The sequence below is a fragment of the Poecilia reticulata genome, chromosome 3 (assembly GCF_904066995.2).
Source record: "Poecilia reticulata chromosome 3, P_reticulata-male-v2, whole genome shotgun sequence".
Taxonomy (NCBI): Eukaryota; Metazoa; Chordata; class Actinopteri; order Cyprinodontiformes; family Poeciliidae; genus Poecilia; species Poecilia reticulata.
In genome coordinates this window covers 23036160-23061440 of record NC_088832.1, presented here as the reverse complement: position 1 = coordinate 23061440, position 25281 = coordinate 23036160, and the positions used below count along the sequence as shown (strand labels likewise).

The window sequence follows — 25281 nt, the reverse complement described above, 5'->3', positions numbered from 1 at the left end:
GCCCAGACTTCCCTCTCCCCAGCCACTTCTTCCAGCTCCTCCGGGAGAATCCCAAGGCGTTCCCAGGCCAGCCGAGAGACGTAATCCCTCCAGCGTGTCCTGGGTCTTCCCCGAGGCCTCCTCCCGGTGGGACGTGCCCGGAACACCTCACCTCATATTATAAGTGAAATAATCTGCCATTTTTTCATCAATATTAAGGAATTGCCGACTCTAAACAAATACTTATATATCTTGCTGAAAAGTTACTTATAAGTTAGTTTTGTTTTATTTCTAGTGTACTAAGATATTTGCACTAGAAACAAAGCCAAAAATACTTTAGTGTTTTTGCAGTGGATGCACAAGTAGCAGTAATAACCATAGCTATTTGCTTTGAATGGGTAAAGCAAAACCCATTCAAGAGTTTGGGGTCTGTGATTTTGTCACCATAAAAAGATGGATCCAGCACCTGGTGTAAAACTATCATACTTCTAGTTAATCCACCAATAAACCGGAGGTGTTAGGAGCATCAAAGGGCTGGACAAGAAGCCTGTTAATCTCAAGTACTGTTTTCAGATGAAAGTAAAGTTTGATCTCTCATGGAACTCAAAGTCCTAAACAGTTTGGAGGAAGAATGGAGAGGAACAGACTCTACCTGACCAAACTGCTAAAAGTATCAATACCTGGATCAATGACCATGGTATTTTGGTACTTGATTAACCAACAAATTGGTCTGACCTAAGCCTCACATAATTTATGGCGTATTATCATGAGGAGGACGAGTGACAGCCAGTGAATCAGACATGCTAATGGTAGTAAAGCAACCAAAACTTCCTTAAAACCTCCATTGTAACACTGCACTGATGCAGCAATTCATGCGAAGGAAGCCATACGAAATCCTATCCTGAAAATAAATATTTAAATGTAATATTCTGACTTTCTGGGAATTGATTTTTGGGGTTTCATCAGATGTAAGCCATTATCATCAAAATTACGAGAATCAGATACTTGTAAAATATCTCTCTGTGCCCATTGGAATAGGTTTTTCAATTATATTTTACTTGGATACATTTTTTTTATTATTTAAAACAGTGTATCTGAATTCGCATATTTCCCTTTGGGATCAAAAAAGTTTTTTGAATACACAAAATAATTCCCGATTAATCCTCCGAGCTACCAGGGGTCACTGTTCTAACTTAGAAAACCGTCCCAAAGCTTTATCGAAGAAGAAGAAACAGCCGCGGCTAGTGAGCTAGCTTAGCTACTTTCATTATTTTACTGAAATATGGCAGCTGTACTACCCATCAGACCGCCATGCGACAGCAATCCCGCCACTCCAGGAGCACAATCACTAAAGGTGACATTTCTACTTCATTTAATTTAATAAATAAGTGACATTTGGAATTCTGCGTTACCTCGATCTCAGCTAACGGCTAGCTCCTTATATCCCTATGGTTGGTTGTGTTAGCGACATTAGTATCCCCCCTTTGTTTTCAAATGATAATTTTATATTCCCTGCTCATATTTGATGATCATAAACGGTTAGATGTCAGTAAACTTATGCAAATAACAAACGGGACTTCAAATGTGTATCTTATCAAGCTTAAACAGCACAACGTACACAAAATTAATTTACTTTAATAAGCAAATTCGTTTGAATTTGCTTATTGACAGTCCTGCATTGACTGATGATGTTTTACATTTTCTCTTTCATTACTTTTTTCCACTGTACATTCAAATGAAACAAAAACTCTTTAATTAAAAGTCATATGCATAACATGATCTAATTGTAATTTTAAACAGGAAAGCAACAGTTATTCCCACCACATATGGATTATTACAATTATAACCATCTTTATTTACTAGTGTTTGGTTTCCACACCATTATATTTCATTTTTATCTCAGACAAAAATGTTGTGAAACTGAGAAAACCGTGGCCTGTCAATGAAAGGGCTTTAAACTGTTGAAATACTGTGAATGTTTTTGGCAGACTTGTAACTTTTCAAACTTTGGTAACCTGCTCATTAAATGAATAAACATTTGAATGAAAGAAACGTTTATTTAGGTCAGTCTGACTATGCCATTTTAAAAATTCTTAAGCATTTGTGATCTGAATTCTTGGTGTCATTAATAGTTTGGATTTTTGTTTTTGTCTGCAGGAAGATGTAATAGATGAGGTTTCCAACGACGGCAGTCAGCCTCCCAAAAGAAGGAGAATGGGTTCAGGAGACAGCTCCCGAAGCTGTGACACCTTCAGCCAAGAGCTCGGGTAAACTGCACAGATACTTTAAAGGACACAATAAACAGCTATTGTCGTCGTCTGACTTGGCCTCACTTGTTGTTTTTACCTGTTTTCCTCTTGTTTTCCCCACTAAATTCACAAAACCCCAACACACCCCTGCTCAGAGCGACATATTTTCCAGCAGAGAACCTGACAGAGTATAAGTGGCCACCTGATGACACAGGAGAGTATTACATGCTGCAGGAGCAGGTCAGCGAGTATCTGGGAGTGACGTCATTCAAGAGGAAGTATCCTGGTAAGAATTAGATTCCCATGAAGTTTGACTCTCATTCCTCACTTGTAATTTAACTGGATAATCTTATTTTTGTAAAGACTTTGTACAGATGAGAGCAGGAGTGAAATGTTAAAAAACATCCAAAAATGATACATCAGTAGCACAACTTCAACATGTTTTTACTCAAGTAAAAGCCAAAAGTAGCCGGCCAAGAAATTACGCAAGTACTGAGTAACTGTTGAAAACATCAATCTAATATTTAAAAGTTACATTATCACATAGAACAAAATATAAAGTTATGTGGAAATGTAGAAACACCAAATAATTAAATAATTAATATAAATAATCACAAAACAACAAAATCAGGCAAGAGCAAATATTTTCCAGATCAGTTTCATTCAATATAAAACTCATGAAAATTTAATAGAAACTGTAGATGAGTGTTTATGACTGGTGAACCTTTGGTTAAAACAAACTGGTTCTTCCTTTGTTGACGTTACTCACAGTGGGTAGAGGATCCAGAAATTTTACTCTAGTAAGAATAGCGATAATTGTAAATAAAATTACTCAAGTAAAAGTAAAAATAGGTACAGTAAAATACCCTTAAGAGTAATTTTTTTTCCAAAAAGTTACTCAAGTCAATATAAATAGTTACTACCCAGCTCTGAACTCATGTTCTTCCTGGTGTTAAATTAAGCGTCTGTCATGCTGTGATTAATTATTTCAAGCTGTTGATCTGAGTTTGTTTCCTTTTTCTCTTTTTTATCTCTGTGCAGATATGGAGAGGCGAGATTTGTCCCACAAGGAGAAGCTCTATCTTCGAGAACAAAATGTCATTACGGAGACACAGTGCACTCTGGGTACAAATTATAACCCTTAAATAATTTAAGTTTCACCTGACGCAGTTCCTGACGCCGGTCTTTGTGACGCCTTCAGGTCTCACAGCTCTGCGAAGCGACGAAGTGATAGATCTGATGATCAAGGAGTATCCTTCCAAACATGCTGAGTATTCTGTCATACTGCAAGAAAGGGAGCGGCAGAGAATAGCAAAAGAGTACTCTGTGAGCACAAACGGCAGAAACATCACGCCAGAAGTTTACTTTGAGAAGATGCTTCTTCATGATTGATTCTGTCTTGATGTGATTTATTTTACTGTAGCAAATGCAGCAGCAGAACCCTCAGAAGGTCGAGGCCAGCAAGGTTCCTGAGTACATAAAGGAGGCTGCGAAAAAAGCCGCAGAGTTTAACAGCAACTTCAACAGGGAGCGGATGGAAGAGAGGAGAGCTTATTTTGACCTCCAGACCCACGTAAGTCCGGTTTTAAATTACTGGCACGATTTACTGCACCTTCTGACGACGTTCTCCAGATCTGGATGAGCATGGAAATGGGAAATGGAATATGAAAAAAAAAAGTTCATTTCCATTTATTAATGCGATAAATCAAAGGTGTTCAAAGTGAGGCCCAGGTAGGCCTGGACAATAAATCAATAACAACATATATCGCAATAGACACGTGATCAATATCAACAGATAATACATCTGATAGAATAGTGGTCAACATATAGAATATTCATTGGACTATGAGCCAGAACCACATGGCATTCTGGGAGATGTAGGCAGAGGAAAGACTAGCCGCTCAGCCTCTCAGGACCAGCTAAGCTTGGCTGGTGGAATCAACTGACTCGCTCATTCTATGGTTACCTAGCAACAACCTGCTGGGTAACAAGCGGTTTCAAATCTATCTCTTCCCCCCACCCCCCAACTATGGTTATCTAGCAACAACATATTGAAGTCATAACTGCTTAAAAATAAAAAGCAGGAGGTCATGCCAGCAGTTTGGAAGTATTTCAGATATTTAAAACAAAAGAATTAATAATTAATCAATGTGAACTGATATGAAACTACTTTAAGTTTTCAGCCGTATCATACCACATCCACTCATTGATTTATCATCTAAAGTAGCGGTTCTCAACGTGGGTGGTACCGCCCCCCAGGGGGCGTTCAGAGGACGGCAGGGGGCGCTGGAGGACATTTTTACAAAAGGGGGGCGCTGGGATGCCTTTGGGGGGCGTTTGGTCGAAGGTAAACTTTATACCTTAAATGCACAACAATACCAGTTTAGACTTTGAGCAACTTGGTAAAACTGTATTGTGTAACATTAAATCATGCTTGGCTGCAGCTGTATCGATGGCAGCTCTTCTTCTATTCAGTGTTTGTAGCTTCATGGCTCAGCTCTGCATCAGTTCAGCGTTACAGCTGCTGATGACGCTGCTGTGATTCACTTTGTCTGGTATTTATGTAGGCTACATATGTTTTGGCAGTTCTGTGATCATGTCAAAGCAGCAATTTATATTAAAAAGTTATTTATTTCCGTTTGAAAGCTGCCCGCTACCATGAAATGACAACAGAAAATCGCTCTTATAAACATGTAATTACTAAAATCACGACTTTGTATCCCTCTGAAAAATGAACACATTTAAATAAAGAAATCCCTCCATGGGTAATTCCACGATAGAGAGCGTTCATTTTATAGCGTTAACACCGGTGCTGTAAGTGGTCCGACATGAAGCGGGTTTGATGGAACAACGGTACCGCAGCACTTTTAAATTTCAATAATCAGAATACCGAAATTGTTTCCGTTGTTTTAAAAGGTTTATGTCAGACTGCCTTTCCCGCATCGATGTTTCCCGACCGCCCTGCACTTTAGGGGGTTAAAAAAAAACAAAGGCCGCGCACATTGCGCAAAACTCTGAAACATGAGAAGCGGGCAAAACGGAGCGAAGAACTAGATGTGAATTATGGCATAAAAACAGAGAATCCAACGCTGAACAGTGAAAAATCAACACATGATGTGAAACACATGATGATTAGGAAGCGCAGCAGGTGATGAATGAATATTACTGATGATCAATAAACAATAAAATAAATGTAGCAACAGGAAATTAACTAAAGTGGACATAGCAATAAACCAAGAGAGGATAAAACTAATCAAAGGAAACTAAATGGAAATGAATGAAGAACAAAATGCAAGAATAAACTAAGAAACTAAAGTAAATACAGAGGAATAAACTGGTATGGCAAGACCTTTCGAGCAATAATTAATACAGAGGACTGTATGGCAAGAATATACAGACACTATTTCCAGATAAAAGGTAAAATAATATTGTTGAAGTGCCATGGGTAGGAGCGCAACTACACATTATTCAGGTGGATGCGAAAACATAAATCGGCGCCCCCCACGAAGGAGCGTAGAAACAAACCCCCTCCTCCAGTCGCCGATACGTTTAGGGCAAAACTCGCTACATTTACCCCGTTATGTGCGCGAGGTGAAGGAGCGTAAGGCGCGCTGAAGTGTACGGGAAAACATCATCGGTGCGCCGATTCAAAACATCTACAATAATGATAGTAACATTAATAATAAAATAATTGTCAGTGCAAAGTAGCCTACAAATTCTTTGGTGGGGGGCGGTGAGGGACTTAGATAAAGGCTAGGGGGGCGCTGGGCCGAAAAAGGTTGAGAAACACTGATCTAAAGTAAATCTTAGTGCACCAAAATCTGCTCTTTTTTTCTGTATTAAAACTTGGCTAAATATAAAAAGTGATTTTAAATGAACATCCTGTTTTTATTGATGAGGATGGACAAAATATTTTTTCCGTTTTCTTCAAGCCCAAAATAATCAGCAAACTGGATTCCTTAGATTTTAAAAGAAAAATCTGGAAAAACCAATTGAAGTTTTTAATCTATGATCCCGTTTCTACAAAAACCGTCTGAGCACCTTATTTGTTTACTTAAAATAGTTTATGTTTAGTTTATTGTGCACTTATTAAAAAAAATCACAACAATATTTTTGGTGATTTTATTTTTAAAAATGATATTTTTCTGGCCTGCGAGTAACATTGAGGTGACGACTTTGGCCCACTTGACAAAACGTTTGGTCATCCTCATCCATCTCTAAGGATCTAGGGTTTATATTTATATCCTCACAATTGCATAAATGTATTTGAGTATTTCAGTGGAGAAATTGGTGCCAAAGATTAATTTGAGACTAGAAAAGACATCTCTAAGAACTAGTTGTGCACCAGTTAAATCAGCCACGATTTCCTGAACTTTGGGAGATTAAAAAAAAGGAATTTGGACAAATTTGGAATCGGCACGTCAGGCTTTTTAGCTTTTTAGTGATTGGCCAGAAAACTGCAGTCGGTGCACTCTAGTAAAAACCCTTAGTGGAGTGTTGAATGAACACGTATAACTTTGCTCTAAGGTCAGTTTCAGATGTGTGCCTTTATGTTTCCAGGTTATCCAGGTACCACAGGGCAGATTCAAGGTGCTTGCTCCAGAATTAACCAAAACCGGGCCTTACCCTGTGGCTCTCATACCAGGACAGTTCCAAGATTACTACAAAAGGTACATTTAGCTCAAAAGAACAACATCCATGTTCTTTTTTATTGCCTACCATAAGGTGAACATGACACCCTAGCCATCCTAATATTTTCTTGTTTTATCATCTTTTCCCTGCTGATGTATCGTCGTTTTCTTCATGTCAGGTACTCGCCCAACGAGTTGCGCTATTTGCCGTTGAACACCGCTCTGTATGAGCCTCCACTGGATCCAGAGCTTCCTGCTCCAGACTCGGAGCCCGACTCGGACGATGCAGACGAGGCCAAGGACGACAAGAACAACAAGAACTCATCAGTAAGGCAGCAGCTTGTTGATAGAGACGTAGAAATGTCTGATCTCTGCTGATGTGGGTAAAACAGGGTGTCTGTGCTGTCTGCAAAAAGTATCAGATTTATGTATCTAACATTTATTTATTTACTTTGAATGGACAATAAAAAGTAGAAACAGAAAAAAATAGGACAAATAGTCACACCAATTTACAGGCAAGTTTATACAATTTAAAAAAATATATTACACCAGAAGTATTCCCACATCAAATGACGCTTAAATCTCATGTTCTCATCATTGAATGTACAATTATTTACACATTATTAATATCAACAACAGCATTTTCGGCCTTTCAGACACCCCGTCCTATACAGCATATTTCCCAATCAGTTTATTTTTGTACAGAATTTTTAAGCTGGTTTATATTTGTACTTTGTTTGGCCTCATCATTTAATTCATTTTATAAACAAAAATCATTTTTGGTTGTTCTCATACATTGTGTTTGACGGTTTTGTACTTTAAGAATTAATATAAGGCTTTGCATTTCTTAATTCCATTAAAAAAAAAAAAGTTTGTCCTTAAATATTTGAGACACAGATACAACTATGATCACCATCTACAATAACCATTCAAAGAATTTTGAATTAATATGAGTTACAACAACATTTAATTTCCCTTTGGGATTGATAAAGTATTTTTTGAATTTGAGTGATTACAAATAGTGAAAAAAATGAAAAGGAATGGTAAAAAATGTCCTCAACTAAAGTAAGATTTGACAAGATCTATAGTTAATATCACCAACTTATCTTTCTCAGTTTTTTCTTTTATTTATAACCCAGCAGTTTCTGCCCCTATATATTAAATAAAATATAAAAAATAGCCCTAAACAAAGTACAGAGCAATAGCTCCCAATGAGCTGTTAGCAGCAGTTACAAATGGCAACAGAAAAAAAAAGGGGGAGGAGCCGTCAGTTACCGGTTGCTATGGTAACCACCAACTGCCAAGAGCAGCTTAAAAGACCTTAAAGCGCCAATAAATATCTGGAGAAACGATACAAAATAAATTCAAATAATTTCGACAGATTTCACATCTATAGTATTGCATACTTGCAATATATGATGTATGATTTTTCTATTGTGCATTTCTGTTGCGATACTTGGGGTGCACCGATTTATCGGCGCAGATTTCCTTAATTTTGAGAGAACGATGATTGGTTGATTCTTACACATGAAGCCAATCTTATCTACTTCAGCAAACGTCTAAAAATCAACCGCTGCCTCTTCTGTGAGAGAGGTTTGACTGATGGACCGGCCCACCAGATCATGTCTGAATGTTTGGAGTTAACAATAGTCTACCATTGTTACCAACTCAGTGACTTTCCTGCTATATTTAGTGACATTTCAGACAGAAAACATAGAAAAGGCCAGAAAACTGCAGTCGCTGCATCCCTACTCGGCAGCGGTTCTGTGATATCTTTATGTCAAGTCGAACCTTTTCTTTCATGAAGGATAACTTTCTGGCTTGTTTTCTTAAATTTGCTCCCACCTCTGTTTCTCCCATAGGACAGCTCTTCAGGAAACGCCTCGGACGTGGAGAGCCAGGAGGGCGGAGGAGGACATCGTCATAAGTCCAAAGCCAAAGACAGGACGTCAACGCCGGGAAAAGACCAGCGCCACTCCCACAAAGCCACTCCAGGGTACAAGGTAGAGGACAAATCCACCTGAAAACTCTTCTCCAACAACAGCAGCAGCACTTTCTGCCCCCTCTCCTCTTTCTACTGTCACCACCTCCTTACTCCATCCATTCCTGACCCCCTACCTAGCTCTCTTCAGCATCTACAGTTGGTCAGCCTGCCTCCCAGCTGGAATGACCCGGTCCACCCCGCCTCACACACACAGTCACACACCAGGGGGTTTTGACCTTTGACTTTTTTTGGTTTTATGATTGCCTCATGGACCCCCCTCCAAACCCTGATCCCCCACCCCTTTTTTTTTTTTTTTACCCAACTGTGAGCAATAAGAACATTTTAAAGGAACAGTTCACGTTTCTTTTTCACTGCACTTTTACTTTTTTCTTCAGTGAAGACAAATTTGAACTTTTTTTTCTTCTTCTGATTGCCCTTAATATACCTCTTATCTGTCCTCACTTGTCAAAAAAAAGTTCTAAGACAAGTATGTGGATTTTTTTGGCTGCTAATTTTCTCTTCTTGGAAAAGAAACTTTGTTAAAGACATAAAGAAAAAATAAGCCGCATACATTTTGTGGTGGTTTTATAAAGTATATCACTGTAGATAATATTATCATCTGTCTCTGAAGTGTGCCATGCACACTAATCCTTACTGATTACCCGAAACCCCGACTACCACGACCTGCAGGCTTATTATTATTATCATCCCATATTTGGTAAAATCACATTCAGCGATGACTGATTGGTTCCATGTTCGATTATTGATTGATGCCAAGAAGAAGTGAGAATTTCTACTTAACAAAAGCAACAAATCCGACTTCAGAAAAGTGCAGATCCTTGTTTTTTATGGACACAAGTTGCATTGCCAATTTGGACCTTGCATTACATAGAAGTCTGGTAATAATTAGCGTTTCCCGATAAAGTGAAAAAAAATACATTTACAAGTAATTACAAATGCAGTTTAGTGATCAGAAATGCACGTGGACATTGACAAATGTCTCCCCAAACACAAACTGCCGCTGGAAACAAGATGTTTAACTTAAATTGTTGATATATTGATGTGTTTTTGTAGAAAAACAAGCCAAATATAATTCAGACATCTGTCTCCCTGTGTTATGATCTTCTGCAGAAATTGTATAGATCAGAGGAAAGATCATATGACACGAGTTTAAATCTTTTCTTTTTATTCATCTTTAGACCAAGCCTAGAACTGCAAAAACACAAAATCTTATTTTTGGTTTAGTTTCTAGTGCAAATATCTTAGTGCACTTGAAATAAGACAAAACCAACTTAGAAGTAACTTTCAAGCAAAATATAAGAGCTTGTTTTAACTCATTAATTCCTTTATTTGTAAACTAGTTCTAGTTCCACCGGTGCCGTTACCTAGCAACCCCAGCCAAGCCTAGCCCGTCTCCTAGCAACCCAGTTCTAGTTTCACTGGCAGATTATTTCACTTGTAACAAGACATTTTTTTCCATGTTGTGATCGACCGGCGGAACTAGTACTTTTTTTTTTTCAAAATTAAGAAATTATTTACTTAAAACAAACTTTTATATCCTGCTGAAAAGTAACTTATAAGCTAGTTTTGTTTTATTTCAAGATATTTGTACTAAAAACTAGACCAAAACGACTTGGTAACACTTTGTGTTTTTGCGGTGTAGCTAGTCCTGGTTTAGCCTTGGAAAATCTTCCACCTGATCCATTTTAACTCTGCCAGAGCTTTTAACCTGAGGTGTCCAGAAAGACAAAACGACTCCAGTGCAGTTTTAATTTAAGTGATCCTCAAACTTCCAGTCTGCAGCGTCCCAGTCCTCAATGTTCACCCGGAGAAGCCGATGGCGTAAACAGGAGCTTCATTTTAATTGTTTTGATAAACAGACGGCGCAAACTCAGCCTGAATTATAAGTTACAATGTTTCCCCATAAGGTCAAATCATCAGTTTAAGCTGGATAACAGCAGAAAACAGCAATATGGAGTAAAATTATTTATTTTTCGAAGAAAGATATTTTAAGTCATTTTCCATTGTTAATCTAATAAGCCATAAAAGTCGTACTAGTCGGAGTTGCGTTTAACTGCATTAGCAACATAGCACACTTTCTTTCTAGACTGTTAATGAGTGTGAGTCAGCGGTTCGGTTTGGACGTTATTTGTCCTCTTGAAGTGTTTTCAGACCGTTTTCACACTGTCGCTGAGCTGAGCTGAGCTGAGCTGCAGTTGCAGTTGCAGTTGCTGACTGACGGAGCCAAAAATGTGCTTCTCTTTTTTTCCCCAACACCCACAAATGCAACATCTTTGGTCGACCTTAGGTGACGTGTTCCCTTGCAGGTCATTGTGTTTTATGTTTTAAGATTAAAACAAAAGAGAACATGTAAAATGTGTGGATAAATCAGCGCTTAGGTGAGTATAAAGGACCCGAATGCGTCCGTTTGACTCAAGCTCAGCTTTGTGGTGTGGGGATGGTCGCTTTCTGGCTGGTTGTTACGGCGTTCAGCGCGTCAAAGTTTCTCAAAGTAAGGTCACTACAACACCATCCATGTCCTCTTGAAGGGAGGTAGATGTAATAGTAGTATTATTTCTATATTTTAAGACTATATAGTGTTTTAAGAAGTAAATATATTTAGATTTTTTTGTAACTCTGGTAGCGTTGACAAACATAAAAGCAGGTGGAGTTGGGTTATACCAGAAACATGTTCCTGTTGGAGAGTTTAAAGTAGATTTAAATAACATTCTGACTCAAAATTGACTTTATTATACATTTTTTTTCTGCTAGCAGTGTGCAGCAATACGTGGGGGAGGGGTTGCACACAACCAGAGAAAACTGGGCGGTTATAAAGCCTTTGTTTACCTTGTTGCTGATCTCTCCCTGTTAATGAGAGGAACTGGTTAAATAACTCTACAGCCGTTTTGTATAGATGTGAATTTAAATGTCTAAATTACATCATAACTTTTCAACCAGCTGTGACACCAGCAGTATATAAATGTTTCTATATAACCAGTACAACTGTTCACTTGTTTGCCTCTGCAGCTGCATGTTAGAGCAACGTGGCTCTATCTAGAAAAATGACAGTTTTAAAAAAAAAAAAGAAAAAAAATAAGCATTTAGCGTTTTGAGAAAGTTGGTATTATTTCTTACGTGTGCATGATATGCAATATTTCCTGTTCAAATCCAGTGAATTTAGAATAAAGGATATTTACACGAGCTGGATGCAGTTTCATGGATTGCTCCTTTTCCAGTTTCACTGCAAAACATCTCCAGACAGTTTGGGTCAAACGGAGAATAGTCTGGATTTATTTTTATAACCATGAAGAATAGATTCATAAATACTTCATGAACTACAGGTCTGGGAAAAAAAACTAAGAGCCCACTGCACTGGGGCTCACTGAAAACCTTTGGTGGTTATTCCACCAAATATGGATTCCTGAACTGAGTTAAAATATTGTGGTTTCTAAATGAATCTAAACTTGTTTTCTTTGCATTATTTGAGGTCTGAGAGCTCTGAGTCTTTTTTACTTTGACCTTTTCTCGTTTATTTTCTGCAAATAAATACTACATTTTTATTTCAGAGACATGTTGTCAGTAGTTCATAGAATAAAAGAACAATGTTCATTTTACTCATATTCCTATAAAAACTAAAACCAGAGAAACGGATCATTTTAAGTGATCTCTTAATTTGTAAAAAGGTTTTTTATTATCTGTAGACTAATCCAGATAGACTAACTTAATAAACCTAATCGCGTAAAATAAGAGTAAGCAGAACATTTTTTATTTATTTAATTTGGGATTATTTTTGAATTTGAAAGATATTTAGCTTTTCTGTCTAATTCAAATTCATTTTTATTGATTCAAGTTTTTGGTTTTTATCTTTACCAAGTCTTGCACTTTTTTCCCCCCAGTTCTTTATTTTTATTAAATCTAATCAGTTTATATTTTTCTGATTAATGCCACATAATGTGTTGGTACAAATTATGCCTTGCAAAACTGTGAATCTTTCTACGTTTTATTACATTAAAACAAAACAGAAACCACATCACACATAAATGTATCACATAAATTCATACATAATTTATGTGATAATCAACACAAATTAATGCATAATTGTGAAAATATGTTAACTAATGATCTATTTTGTTCTCCTTTTCACTGTTATTCATTAATATCATATAAATTCCCAATAAAATACTTTTAAGGTTTATGGCGACGTGACAAAAAGTGGAAAAGTTCACGGCGTCTTTCTTTTGCAAAGCAGTTTATAGTTTATGTTGTTTCACAATCCTCCATATTTGGAGTTTATTATAACTTTTTAAATAGTAATTTAACAGCAAAGTGGTTTTAAATGATCTGTTAGCTGAAACTGTGCAGCAGGTTTCTTAGCGTTTCTGTTCTCAAGAGTTTTAGTTTCTCCCGGATAGTTTTGTTTCATTTACTGTTTTATTTTTGAGTGTTTTAAATGTTCCAACATTTCAAGAATATTTCATGCAGGAGATTTAGCTAAAAACTTTTTGAAAGTTGTCATTTTGGTACTGAAATACTTTTGTTTTACAGCAAACTGTGCTTTTCCTTTTAGGTGCAAATCTTTTAGAAATCTCACCCAGTTTTGCAAACAAACTGCTTATTATTCATTTTAAATCCTTCAGAAAAGTGCCTAGTTTGTGTTATGTGAGAATAGAAGCCTTTAATTTGCTACAATAATTAAATTTTTTGGGTTAAATTACTTGGGTGCATCAACATATTGTTAAAAAATGTAAATATAAAGAAAAAGTTCACTTCGTTTCTTATTTCAGTGGAGGAAGGCACTTTGCTGGTTGTTGTGTCTGTATGACAACGTTTATAGTAAATTATATTGATTTGATTTCTGAAAAAGGTGGAAAGCTTCTTGTTACCTGTGAGATTATTGATTAATAAGTTTTCTGTTTTATTCTGTACTCTGAAAACTAGGCTGCAAGTTTTACCAGAACTTTTTCTTTTAGCATTTATGACAAAGATAAATAGTCACATCTGTAATTATCACTGATCATTTCTATATTATATCCAAATGGAAATATTGATGTGGTCAGAGAGGAGTTTTTGTTTGATATGGATATTTTATTGAATTAATTGAGTCCTAAAATGAAATTTCAAACTGACCGTTTTAATGCAGCAGGTTATTATATTTTAGAGTAGAAAAAACCCCAAAGTATTTATTTTTTTCCCTCTTCTGCTTTATATCCATGACTACAAAATTCAAATGTTTGATTGGTTTTATAGCGTTATTCTGCCCTTGCAGCCTAAGGTCATTCCAAATGCTATTTGTGGCATTTGCCAGAAGGGTAAAGAGGCCAACAGGAGAGGCAGGCCGGAGGCTCTCATTCACTGCTCCCAGTGTGACAACAGCGGTGAGTCTGCAAGCTGACATCTAACGCCACATTTCCTGCTCTATGTGTCATTATTCTGTTTTGCCATGACTCTGAAATTATTAGTTTTATGTGTTTATTTAGAATAGTCCACGTGTTGTTCTAAAATTTAATTTGTTTAAATTGTACATTTTTACTAGTAAACCTTGCATGATACGAGGCTATCGTAGACATTTGTTAGACATTTTTTAGAATTAGACATTTTTGCTCAGCAGGAATCGTGACTAAAGAGTTGAAAGATATTTTGTTTTACAGTAAAAATCCAAATGAATATTCTCATTTAAAGGAGACCTATTATACAAAATTTATATTTTGCATGTTTTTATATTTCCATTTGCATCTAAACTACTTCTAAAAATAGATCAAGTGTTTCATATTAAAAAAAAAAAAACTCCCAGCGTTTTTTGGTATAAGTAAATTTTTTTGGTGTTTGGAAAATAAAATGTTTGAAAAACCCGCCAGTCACAAACAACAGACATTGTGTTGTTACCTAGCAACCCCAGGCGAGCTCAGCCCATCACCTAGCAACCCACGCTGAGCTCCAGCATGTTTGGTCAGCTGGTTTTACTGATATACAATGGCTGCTGGAAAAGACAAGTGCTTTGTTGTTGACTTACCAATCAGAAACCATTTTCTGCATCCTTGTTGGTTGTGCAGGAGGCTCCACTTCTGCTTTTCAAAGACGTACAGTTGTTTAATCATGCATCTGATTGCAGCCATTTTAAATGAGTTAAGACAACATTTAATTTCCCTTTGGGGTCAATACTGTTTTTGAATTGGAACTGAATTTGGACTTTAATGTGTGAATGTAAATGTTGAGGATTAAAGGTCGTGGCCAGCAGGAGCTGATTTGGATTTAAAGTGACAAGAGGCCATAAAGCATCTCAATCTGGAAGGAGGACAATGAGACTAAAATCTCGTTATCTAAATAAATAAATAATAAATAAATAAATCTATGGGCCATAGACCTGTCCTAACTGGTTCCAGGAACTATAATATGTCACCTTTAAAACAACAGAGCTTTAACTAGATGTACAAGGGTCTGTTCACACACGTGTTTCTTCTGTTCTGTCTGTGTTTCTGTCCTCCACCGTTCTGCCCTGCGTACTCATCTGTGTGTCTGTGAACCTCAGGCCATCCGTCCTGCCTCGACATGAGCGAGGAGCTGGTGAGCGTGATCCAGACGTACCGCTGGCAGTGCATGGAGTGTAAGACGTGCACCGTGTGCCGCCAGCCGCACCATGAGGACGAGATGATGTTCTGTGACAAGTGTGACCGCGGCTACCACACCTTCTGCGTGGGCATGGATGAAATACCTACAGGTGAGGAGAAACGGCTTTGGGTTCAGCCATGTTTTGCTTTTCTTCATCAGCTTAATTTGATTATCTTTGATATTTGTTGTGCGAAATAAAATGGCCGGGTCAGATTAAATATAAATGTTTCTAAATAACCAGTAGAGCCGTTCACTGATTTGCCTCTGCAGCTGCAGGTCAGAGCAAAGTGGCTGTATTTAGAAAAATGACAGCTAAAAAAAAGCATTTAGCATTTTGAGAAAGTAGATATTATTTCTTACATGCGCATGACATGCAATATTTCCTGTTCAAATCCAGGGAATTTAGAATAAAGGATTTTTAGACGAGCTGAATTTCTCCTTTTCCTGTTTCACTGCAAAGATTTCCAGATAGTTTGGGTTAGACAGAGAATAGTCTGAGCGCTAATTGGGATTTATTTTCATAATTATGAAGAATTGATTCATAAAACGACTTTTTTATTATCACTAATAAACCTCAACACTTGAAATGAGAATAAGAGAAAAATGTTTATTGAAAGATATTTAGATTTTTTTTTCAGACTTTTGGTCACTGTGTGACCTGAAAGCAGAATCGTTGCAGAGTCTTTAAAAAACAATTTAATTCAGGAATGGTAGAGGCTGAATATTTTAATCCATAAAGTGTAATAAATTTAAAGTTTAGGATAAAAAAATCCTTTCTGCTCAAGGTTTCGGTCAGAAAACCTGCTAAGCCTGGTGGTTGTGGCGCTCGGCAGTCATTCATCCAGCGGCCCGTCATGTTTATGAGTTAAATATTTTAAAAATTTGACAGGAAATTTTTTTATTTCTCTTGATAATTATGTGTTATTGGAAGATTAATAGCTGAACACCAACTATAAAATCTTTAAAAAATGCAAACATTTTAAAAAGACTTAAATAAGTAATACTAAGCTTGGTGGGGGCACAAATAAAGCCTGGTAGCCCGCCAGGCTTATAAAACTCTGGGGGAACCCTGGTGTTGATCAGACTGTGAGGGGAAACCCTATAGTTTCTGGGTTCAGTTCAAAATATTCATCTTCTTCTGATGAAACTAAACTTTTGTTGTTTTGGATGCACATAAATGTGGTTTTCTCTCCAACATTTATCTGCATATTGAATGTCTCATAATTTCCTCCACTTTCTCTAAGACTTTAGGTTCAGCTAAATTGAACAAAGAGGCTTTATGTTTTTCCATAAAACTTAAAGAAGCTGGTGACTCGTCTCAAAGTTTTTTGATGATCCCTTAGGAATTTTACCGAATACGACACTTTTAATGTTACCTATCATTCTCTTTAACCATTTTATGTTTGTTTTTTTTGTCTTGATTTGTGCTCAACAATTCATCCTGTCTTCTCAGGTCTTTGGGTGTGCGAGGTTTGTGACAAAGACTTCACAACACCCAAAAAGAAAGGAGTAAAAACACAGAAGAAGTCTAAATCGGCTCAGAAATGACCAACGTAAAAATTAAGTTAATTTGTTCACAAATTCTTTGTCAACATTTCTGGAAAATGTAAATTGTTTTTTCTTTTTCTTAAATAAAGCTTTGCTTGGACATTGTGTTCTTTAAAACGCTGTATTTACTTAAGAAAAGCAGAATAAAAAATTAAGTGAGCTGCTGTTGCTTGGTAACGAAGAGCTTGGTTTATTTTTTACAAAACCTTTAATTAATTTCTATGACTGGAAAGTGAAATGGTTCCCAGTGAACTGTGCTTTTTCTCTCCGTACATTTCTGTTATTATACACTGTTATAATAAAAACATCTGGTGCTGAAACTCATTTAAACTCACTCAATGCAGGGTTTTAAAGGACTTACTGGTGTCATTCAAATTTTAAATATTACTTTTAGTGTTTTACGTCTTATCTGTGGTTTGTGTTTTTAATGACAAAGCAGTCTGGGTCAATATTTTTTAAATAAGTGGTGCTATTCTTCCTGTGTGTTTACGGACACTGGAGTTTTTAAGTTTTATTTTAACTATATTTCAGATTTAAGTTTCTCCAACTTTCACTGTTCTCGGAATCGTAAGATGCAACTGTAACCACTTGTAATTACACTAAAGGTAATTACTCTAACATTTGTTTGCATTGACTTGATGATTTTGGAATCAGCCTAAATGTAGTGTCTTGATTTTTTATTATTATTTTATGTTTGTTATATTGTCCTGTAAACTGGTTGTTAAATAGTTATTTGTTGCCTCTAATGTCACAGTGAATTATTTGTATTTTTTAATTGTTTTTTTAACAATAAAAGCCACTTTAAAGGGCTAATTGTTCGCTTTTCATGTGTATCATGTTGGAGACCTTATAATCTCTTTCTGTTAATTCTGCTGCTTTAATACTAATAGGTTTTTCTTGTAAATTATTCAAATCTCACATTTTTGTCTTTGTTTTTCCAATACAAGATGGTTGACGAGATTCTTTGTGTTAAATGTTTTGGGTTTGAAGAGAATTTAACATAACAAAATGTTATATTAATAAATGGTAACTGTTTATGCTTAGAAAAATAAACATTGATGTTCAATAATAAGGTAAAAGTGGCCAATAACTGCTAAATAATAACACATTGAGAGGTTGGGATTTAAATACCTTAAACCTATTTTATTTTTCGCTGACTTGTCCCATAATCTTGTTTTGAATTTATGAGAAGTTAATCTGAACTATACGCTTATATACTATATATTTGTTTGAACTGATCTGCACAATGTTCAAGTTTGATCACCAGGTAAGTTATACAATAATAGGAAAAATATAAACTTTTCTACATTGCTGGTCTCTATAATTAGCAGGTGCTCACACAAAAGTAACAATGTGGCCATAAATATTTTTTTTATAATCTAGTGTTTACTTGGTCTTTTAATTTTCCATAATCCACAGATATTTGGCCAAAATTGAAAATATTTGGAAATCCTGCCCACTGTTATGATGTTGAGTCATTTTTTAAAATCAACGTTAAGCAATCACGTTTATGTTTTCAATTTCTACTAAATTTAAGTCAAAATGTATTAGTTTTTGAAATTCACAAGTATCTGTTCTGATTTTGCTCATCAATAAAACGAGTAGTATTAATGTCACACTGTTATTTTCAATGAATAAAAAGAGCAGAAGAGTCCCTTAAAAACAATAGTGATTACCTCTCAAGTACTGTCATCATTTTGCATCAAATAGTAGAAAGGGCTTGACCAGTGTGAAATATAATATGTATATTCATATTATGGAAGAAGTAGCACTGATTGTTTGTATAAATTTGATGTATTTCCCAATAAAACTTTTTTACAACTTATAACGTGTTCATTATTGAGTTTAGGATACCAGACAAAGTCTGACAACCAGATCTGGTAGCGCTAATGAAGTAATTGTGAAAAACAAAAGTCCGTAATCCAGTAGTAGCTGAATTGCATGTTGTACCTCAATCACCCTGTAGGGGCGCTGTAAGCCTCACCAGAAGGGCGGTTGGTGAGTGCAGAAGAAGAGGCTGCCATACTGCAGTGATACAGCGAGTTTAGCCGAGGGAAGCTGAGTTTTCCCCCTTGCTTTGTTTCCGAGATGCTTTCAGCTCAAGGTTTTGGAGGTCCTGGGAAGATGAAGGAGTATCATTATGCCGGCGCAGTAGAGAACAGATTTTCACCTTACGCTTTCAACGGAGGGTCAGTGGAAATTTTCTGTTAATGTCAGATTAGCCTTGAAGCTAGCTCATACTACTTATGCTATCCGGTTAATTTTAGCAAACCAGTTCTGTACTTAATAAGTCAAAGTTTTTGTATAAACTTTACATTTGCGATGTTACACGATGCAGTAATGTATTTGATTCACGATGTTGAGTCATAAAAAGGAAGAAAGGAGTAAACGCAACACTTTCAGTTTCGAATCTGTTCTGTTAGCTTCCTTTAGCTAGGCTATAGTAGGTTGTGTTCATTCTGGATGTTTTAGGGATATTGGATCTAACCGGTTTTTTCTCTTTTTCTCAGAACCGTACTAGCTGTTGCTGGAGAAGATTTTGCCATCGTAGCGTCAGACACCAGGCTTAGTGAAGGCTACTCCATCCACAGCCGCGACTCCCCGAAATGCTACAAGCTGTAAGTCATTCCTCTGATCGTGGATGTTGTGAAGACTGACCGCAGTAAAAAGCTTCACGTCTCGGCTGATATGTTGTCTTTATGTCCTGAGACTCATCAGATCAGATTTAATATTCCGAACAAGAATAAAGATGGGCTTAAATCCAACCAAATGCTTTTTCTCACTCTGCAGTACTGTCCCTTTAACGGTAATGGGTGAAAATGACTTAAAAGTTTAATATAATATTTTGTGGTTTTTACTGGAATAAAAATAAAAGTTATAACAACAAGCTTTTAAAACGCATCACATTATCTTTTTGGTGCTAAATGGACATGTATATTGCTAAATGTTTATTTCATTTTTTATATTGACGATGTTAATATGTAAATGACTAATTCCAGTCTTTGCGTTTTCACATCCTTACAGGACAGACACGACTGTCATTGGCTGCAGTGGTTTCCATGGCGACTGTCTGACGCTGACAAAAATAATTGACGCCAGGCTAAAGGTGAGCTGGTTTTGGTTTCACTGTGGTTTTAAATTACCCTACTTTATAAACAATTTGTTCTGCTTGAACTTGTCAATGTTGCACTTGTTTAGGCACCAAAGTTACACACATAAAATAAACTGGAAATATTGTATATTTTTTCTTTAAAACAGTTTTGGTGTAAGTCATTAGTTTTTCCTTTTTGTGTGTTTATGGGTCCTTTCCTACTTTGTGCAAGTGGAAATTACAATAAAGGAGGAATATGAATCATAATACCACAGTGATTCCATTATAAAACAATATTTCTCCTCTTCTCAGATGTACAAACACTCAAACAACAAAACTATGACCAGTGGTGCCATCGCAGCCATGCTGTCCACCATCTTGTACAGCCGGAGGTTCTTCCCTTACTACGTCTACAACATCATTGGGGGTCTGGATGAAGAAGGTGGGCTCTTATGTACAAACGCTCAGGTGTTCTGCTGTTACAAATGCATGTTGCGGTAAACATAGCCGGCTTAAAATACTTCTTGCTCTGAAGTATTTTATATACTTCAGAGCAAGAATTGTATGAAATGGGTCAGCCTTCACATCTTTAAGCAAACAAAGCTCTGGCTGAGACGATTCATCTGAGTAATTGTCATTAAAATGATTTTCAACCCACACAGACTCTGTAAAAGCGCATTTACTGATATAGCACACACTGATGGCAGTAATTAAACTGAAGCTGTTCAAAACATGTATATATTAAATGATAATGTGTTTTTCTTTTAGCTACAAATAATCAAGTGTACACTAAAGGAATGCTGCATTATTTTATGTTGGGCAATAAAATGTTTATCTTCTTATTGAAGCCTTCGTTAATTTGCCTATTTTAATGTAATATTGTATAAAAATTGATTCACTGAAGTTTTTTCTATCCGATTAATCGTCAGAATAGCTGATAATTAATCAACTATTAAAACAATTGCAGCCCTGTTATTATTTTATAGATATAAAAGTTTTTCCTTCATAATTTGTGGAATTTGGTCTGAAATTATTTCGACAGTATTTCACATTGTCACTTTAACAGTTATTCTTCATCAAGTAGCGTCATTAAATACGCAGATAATTTTTAAACTCTTCTAAAAACAACTCAGACTTGTTCTCAAGTGGAAATATTTTGTGCTCCATTGTGTCTCCAGCAGTAATCGGGGTGTTTCTGTTTTATTAATGCATAAAGCTTGTCTTATGATCTTTTATGTTTTTTCTTTGTGCAACGTAGGCAAAGGAGCGGTGTACAGCTTCGACCCGGTCGGCTCCTACCAGAGAGACACCTACAAGGCCGGAGGGTCGGCCAGCGCCATGCTGCAGCCGTTGCTAGACAACCAGGTAGATAAAAAACACACACAGCCGATTTTATTCATCCTCGACATGAACACAGTCTGACTCTTTCCAAAATGCTGCTTCGCAGATCGGGTTCAAGAACATGGAGGGCGTGCAGCACCTCCCTTTGACTCAGGAGAAGGCCGTGCAGCTGGTCAAAGACGTCTTCATCTCGGCCGCAGAGAGAGACGTCTACACTGGAGACGCCCTTCGCGTCTGCGTCATCACGAAGGACGGCATCAACGAGCAGACGATACCGCTGAGGAAGGACTAGAGGGGACGCGGCGTTTCTGTCTGCCTTCAGTTTCCTCTCTGTCTTCAGCTTTTACATAAATTGATCCGCAGGTTGATAAAGTTGCCATGTAGGTTTGGCTCCAAACTGGAGGGAGGATTTCTGTCAGTTCTTTGTCCCAAATGTTCTGCTTACTTAGTCGCCGGCCTTGTTTCGGATCAGCATTCCTGTTTTCCCCGCCTGGTTCTAGACTCTTCCTCTGGATGATTTCTTATGTTTTGGAAGAAAACATGCTCAGCTGTTCTTTTTACATTCTTAATAAATATCAACAGTTCAGGAACTCTCCTTGTCTGATGCTTATTTTTGCACTCAAGATTCACTTCTGAATCTCTAAGAAATGACCAGAAACAGACGAGATAAAAGATATCAGCCCAGTTTTACTTGTATAACAGATGCCGCTTTGTTAAAATGTGACTATCGGCCGATAAAGATAAATTCTATAGTTTTATCTTTATAAAATTTTCTTAATAAAACCAATTAAGTTATGGACAAGCCTGACTTGCTATTGGGGCTAAACGTTCCATCGGCAGAGTTTTGCTTTCTGTATAAGCAAAAGAAACGAAGGCATCAAACGTCTGAATGTCACTGAAATTACCTTTTTTCATATCAAATGAGTCAGAGGCTTCTTCAGATTTGCTGCAATACAGACTGCTACAGGAGATATTTCCTCATCTATAACACTTTAAAGAATCTGAATTAATGAGCTACAACATAATTTAATGTCCATTTTGGATTAATAAATTATTTTTGAACTTGAATACTGATGTGTATCCCCACTGAAGGTGTTACGAAGAATCATTAAATGTCCAGACACTTCGAAGGGAATTTAACTGATCGTATTAAAAATATTTCAGGTTTTTTTTCACCCGAGGGATTTGTGAATTATATTTTAATTCCTGATGTGCCAATGAAACATTTATGGTGAAACAAAATTTTTTTTTTTCTGCTGCATCTGATAAGATAATCAGTTTGTGCTCAGATGAAAACAGACCACTCACTTCCTTCATGTAACAAACGCTGGCGCTTTAAAAAGAGCTCCGCTTATTTTATTTTATAAAGTGTTACAATTGCACATTTATAACTCAACATTATATGTTATAATATTAAGTATGTGGAAACCGGAAGGAACAAACAAACCAGCCAGTTACTCTTTCCCTCTTTTTATTAACCCAAGATAATCAGTTAAATGTTTAACAATCATTTCAACAATCAGAAAAAGAAAGTAACTCTCACACACAGACAGAGACGCGGTTAGGCGTAGTACTGCAGGTTGGCCTTCTTCTTGGCCTGCACCTCCAGGATTCCCTCCATGTAATCCTCGTGGTTCAGCTCGGTGGCGCCGCGCCGCAGAGCGATCATGCCGGCCTCCACGCACACGGCCTTGCACTGCGCGCCGTTGAAGTCGTCGGTGCAGCGGGCCAGCTCCTCGTAGTTCACGTCTGGACTCACGTTCATCTTGCGCGAGTGGATCTGCATGATGCGCGCGCGGGCCTCTTCGTTTGGCATCGGGAACTCGATCTTCCTGTCCAGACGACCCGAACGCAGCAGAGCCGGGTCCAAGATGTCGACTCTGTTGGTGGCAGCAATCACCTAAAAAAGAAAAACACGTAGGGGTGAAATCTGGATGCATTTTCTTTTTAATCATCAGATTAAAATATATAATAACAGTTTTTAGGTTATTGGACAATAAAAATAAACATTACTGAAGTTTTGGTTTTATTAAACTGAGTTATCTGATCAGCAGAAGTTTTAAAATCAGTTTAAATATCTTATTTACTCTTTATACATCACCACCTTCCTAAAATAATGGCATTTGTTTTGCCAAATAAATGCAGAATATTGTCACTTTTGATGAAGGTGAAGATATTTGAAATTATTTTTAATCAAAACAAAGTCAAAGCAATCAAAAAATCTGACAAATGTTATTGGGAATTTAACTGGTATTTTTAAATAATAATTTATGGGGAATAACCATTTCAAAGCAGGATGGTGTCTGTTTGGTTTTTCTACATTTATATTCAACACAATCAAACTTAACAAAATGAATTATGTAAACAAAACAAAAAGTGATAGTTGAGACCAAAAAGACCAGAATGAAGACTTTTATCATCCAGTTTTTGGTGGAAATAAACTCAAAAGAGACAAATGACAAATCATACAAATGTAAATTGATAAATTTACATGATAAATTATTTAATTTACCTTGCAATTAATTGATTTATTATTTCTTGTGACAGATCTATATACATACAGGAAGTCATATGTTTTCCTTGGGGCTGCACCGATTGCACTTTTCCGCCGATCTTTAAAAAGCCCAACCTGCTGATTTTTGTCTGAAATGTCGCTAAATGTAGCAAATAAAGTCAATGAGTTGACAGTAGTGGAGTCACTGTTGTTGCCTGGCTGGTGGACAGTCTGTCAGTCTCTCAAAGTGGAACAAAAGAGGACAGAGGTTGATGTTTAGACTTTTGCTGAGGTAGACAAGATCTGCTTATAGGTATTGGCCGATCACCGATCTACTCAAATTAATAAAAATCGGGCCGATTTCTGGGTGTTTTGACTGTGTTGTGTGGGTGGCAGCTCGTTTACCTTGACCTGCATGTTGGGCTGGAATCCATCCAGCTGGTTGAGCAGCTCCAGCATGGTCCTCTGGACCTCCCTGTCTCCGGCCTTCTCGCTGTCGAACCTCTTCGTCCCAATGGCGTCCAGCTCGTCGATGAAGATGATGGACGGGGCTTTCTCCTTGGCCAAGGCGAAGGCATCCCTCACCAGCTTGGCTCCGTCTCCAATGAACATCTGGACCAGCTGTGGACCTGCGAGCTTCAGGAAGGTGGCCTTGGTCTGAGCGGCGCAGGCTCTGGCCAGGAGGGTCTTCCCGGTGCCAGGTGGGCCGTACATCAGGACCCCTTTAGGCGGCTGGATGCCCAGGTTCTCAAACTTCTCCTTGTGGTTCATCGGCAGGACGATGGCCTCCACCAGCTCCTGGATCTGCTTATCCAGCCCTCCTATGTCGCTGTACTGCTCCGTGGGACGCTCGTCCACCTCCATGGCTTTCACCCGGGAGTCGTATTCGGTGGGCAGGGTCTCCAGGATCAGGTAGGAGTCTTTATTGACCCCAACCAGGTCGCCGGGCTTCAGCTTCTCGGCATCTACCAGCCCGATCACCGGCAGGAAGTAGGTCTGCCGAGTGGAGGTTTTAATGACGGCGCACTTTCCTTTTCTCTGGGAGTCCAGATCCACGTTGGCCCCGTCCTCCTCCTGGTCGTTGGGGTCCACGTCCAGCAACTCGATCACGTTGGAGACCAGGTACGGCAGCGTTTTGTTCACCTTTATCTTCTCCGTGTTTTCCTTGATTTTGTCCTTCATGGCCTGAAGCTCGTGGGTCACCCGCAGCACTTCGCTCTTCATGATCTTTATCTCGCTGTCCAGGAGTCGGGTACGCTGGACTATCTCCTCTGTGGACATTTTTAAGACTTCTTCCCCGATTCCGTCTTCCACTTCATCCCAAACTGATTTGTCACTCAGCGACGCCATCTTTGCTG

General features: G+C 37.5%; 3 protein-coding genes across 3 annotated transcripts; 2 read left to right on the top strand and 1 right to left on the bottom strand.

Annotated features, from left to right (window-relative positions):
- The first annotated feature begins 1173 nt into the window (after nucleotides 1–1173).
- On the top strand, nucleotides 1174–17810 carry phf10 (PHD finger protein 10). The gene is made up of 12 exons (XM_008405811.3): nucleotides 1174–1333; nucleotides 2137–2246; nucleotides 2384–2514; nucleotides 3270–3353; nucleotides 3430–3554; nucleotides 3652–3801; nucleotides 6789–6898; nucleotides 7039–7186; nucleotides 8722–8862; nucleotides 14110–14218; nucleotides 15370–15558; nucleotides 16903–17810. The coding sequence occupies exons 1-12, from the start codon at nucleotides 1262–1264 to the stop codon at nucleotides 16995–16997; spliced, it is 1464 nt and encodes a 487-aa protein (XP_008404033.1). The 5' UTR covers nucleotides 1174–1261; the 3' UTR covers nucleotides 16998–17810.
- A 1184-nt stretch (nucleotides 17811–18994) lies between these two features.
- On the top strand, nucleotides 18995–22019 carry psmb1 (proteasome 20S subunit beta 1). Its single transcript, XM_008405812.3, has 6 exons — nucleotides 18995–19186; nucleotides 19508–19615; nucleotides 20022–20103; nucleotides 20401–20530; nucleotides 21347–21453; nucleotides 21536–22019. Exons 1-6 carry the CDS (start codon nucleotides 19086–19088, stop codon nucleotides 21719–21721), a joined length of 714 nt encoding a protein of 237 aa, XP_008404034.1. The 5' UTR covers nucleotides 18995–19085; the 3' UTR covers nucleotides 21722–22019.
- Nucleotides 22020–22883: 864 nt separating this feature from the next.
- On the bottom strand, nucleotides 22884–25273 carry psmc3 (proteasome 26S subunit, ATPase 3). The gene is made up of 2 exons (XM_008405813.3): nucleotides 24329–25273; nucleotides 22884–23329 (listed from the first exon to the last, which is right to left on the bottom strand). Exons 1-2 carry the CDS (start codon nucleotides 25271–25273, stop codon nucleotides 22991–22993), a joined length of 1284 nt encoding a protein of 427 aa, XP_008404035.1. The 3' UTR covers nucleotides 22884–22990.
- Nucleotides 25274–25281: the final 8 nt, after the last annotated feature.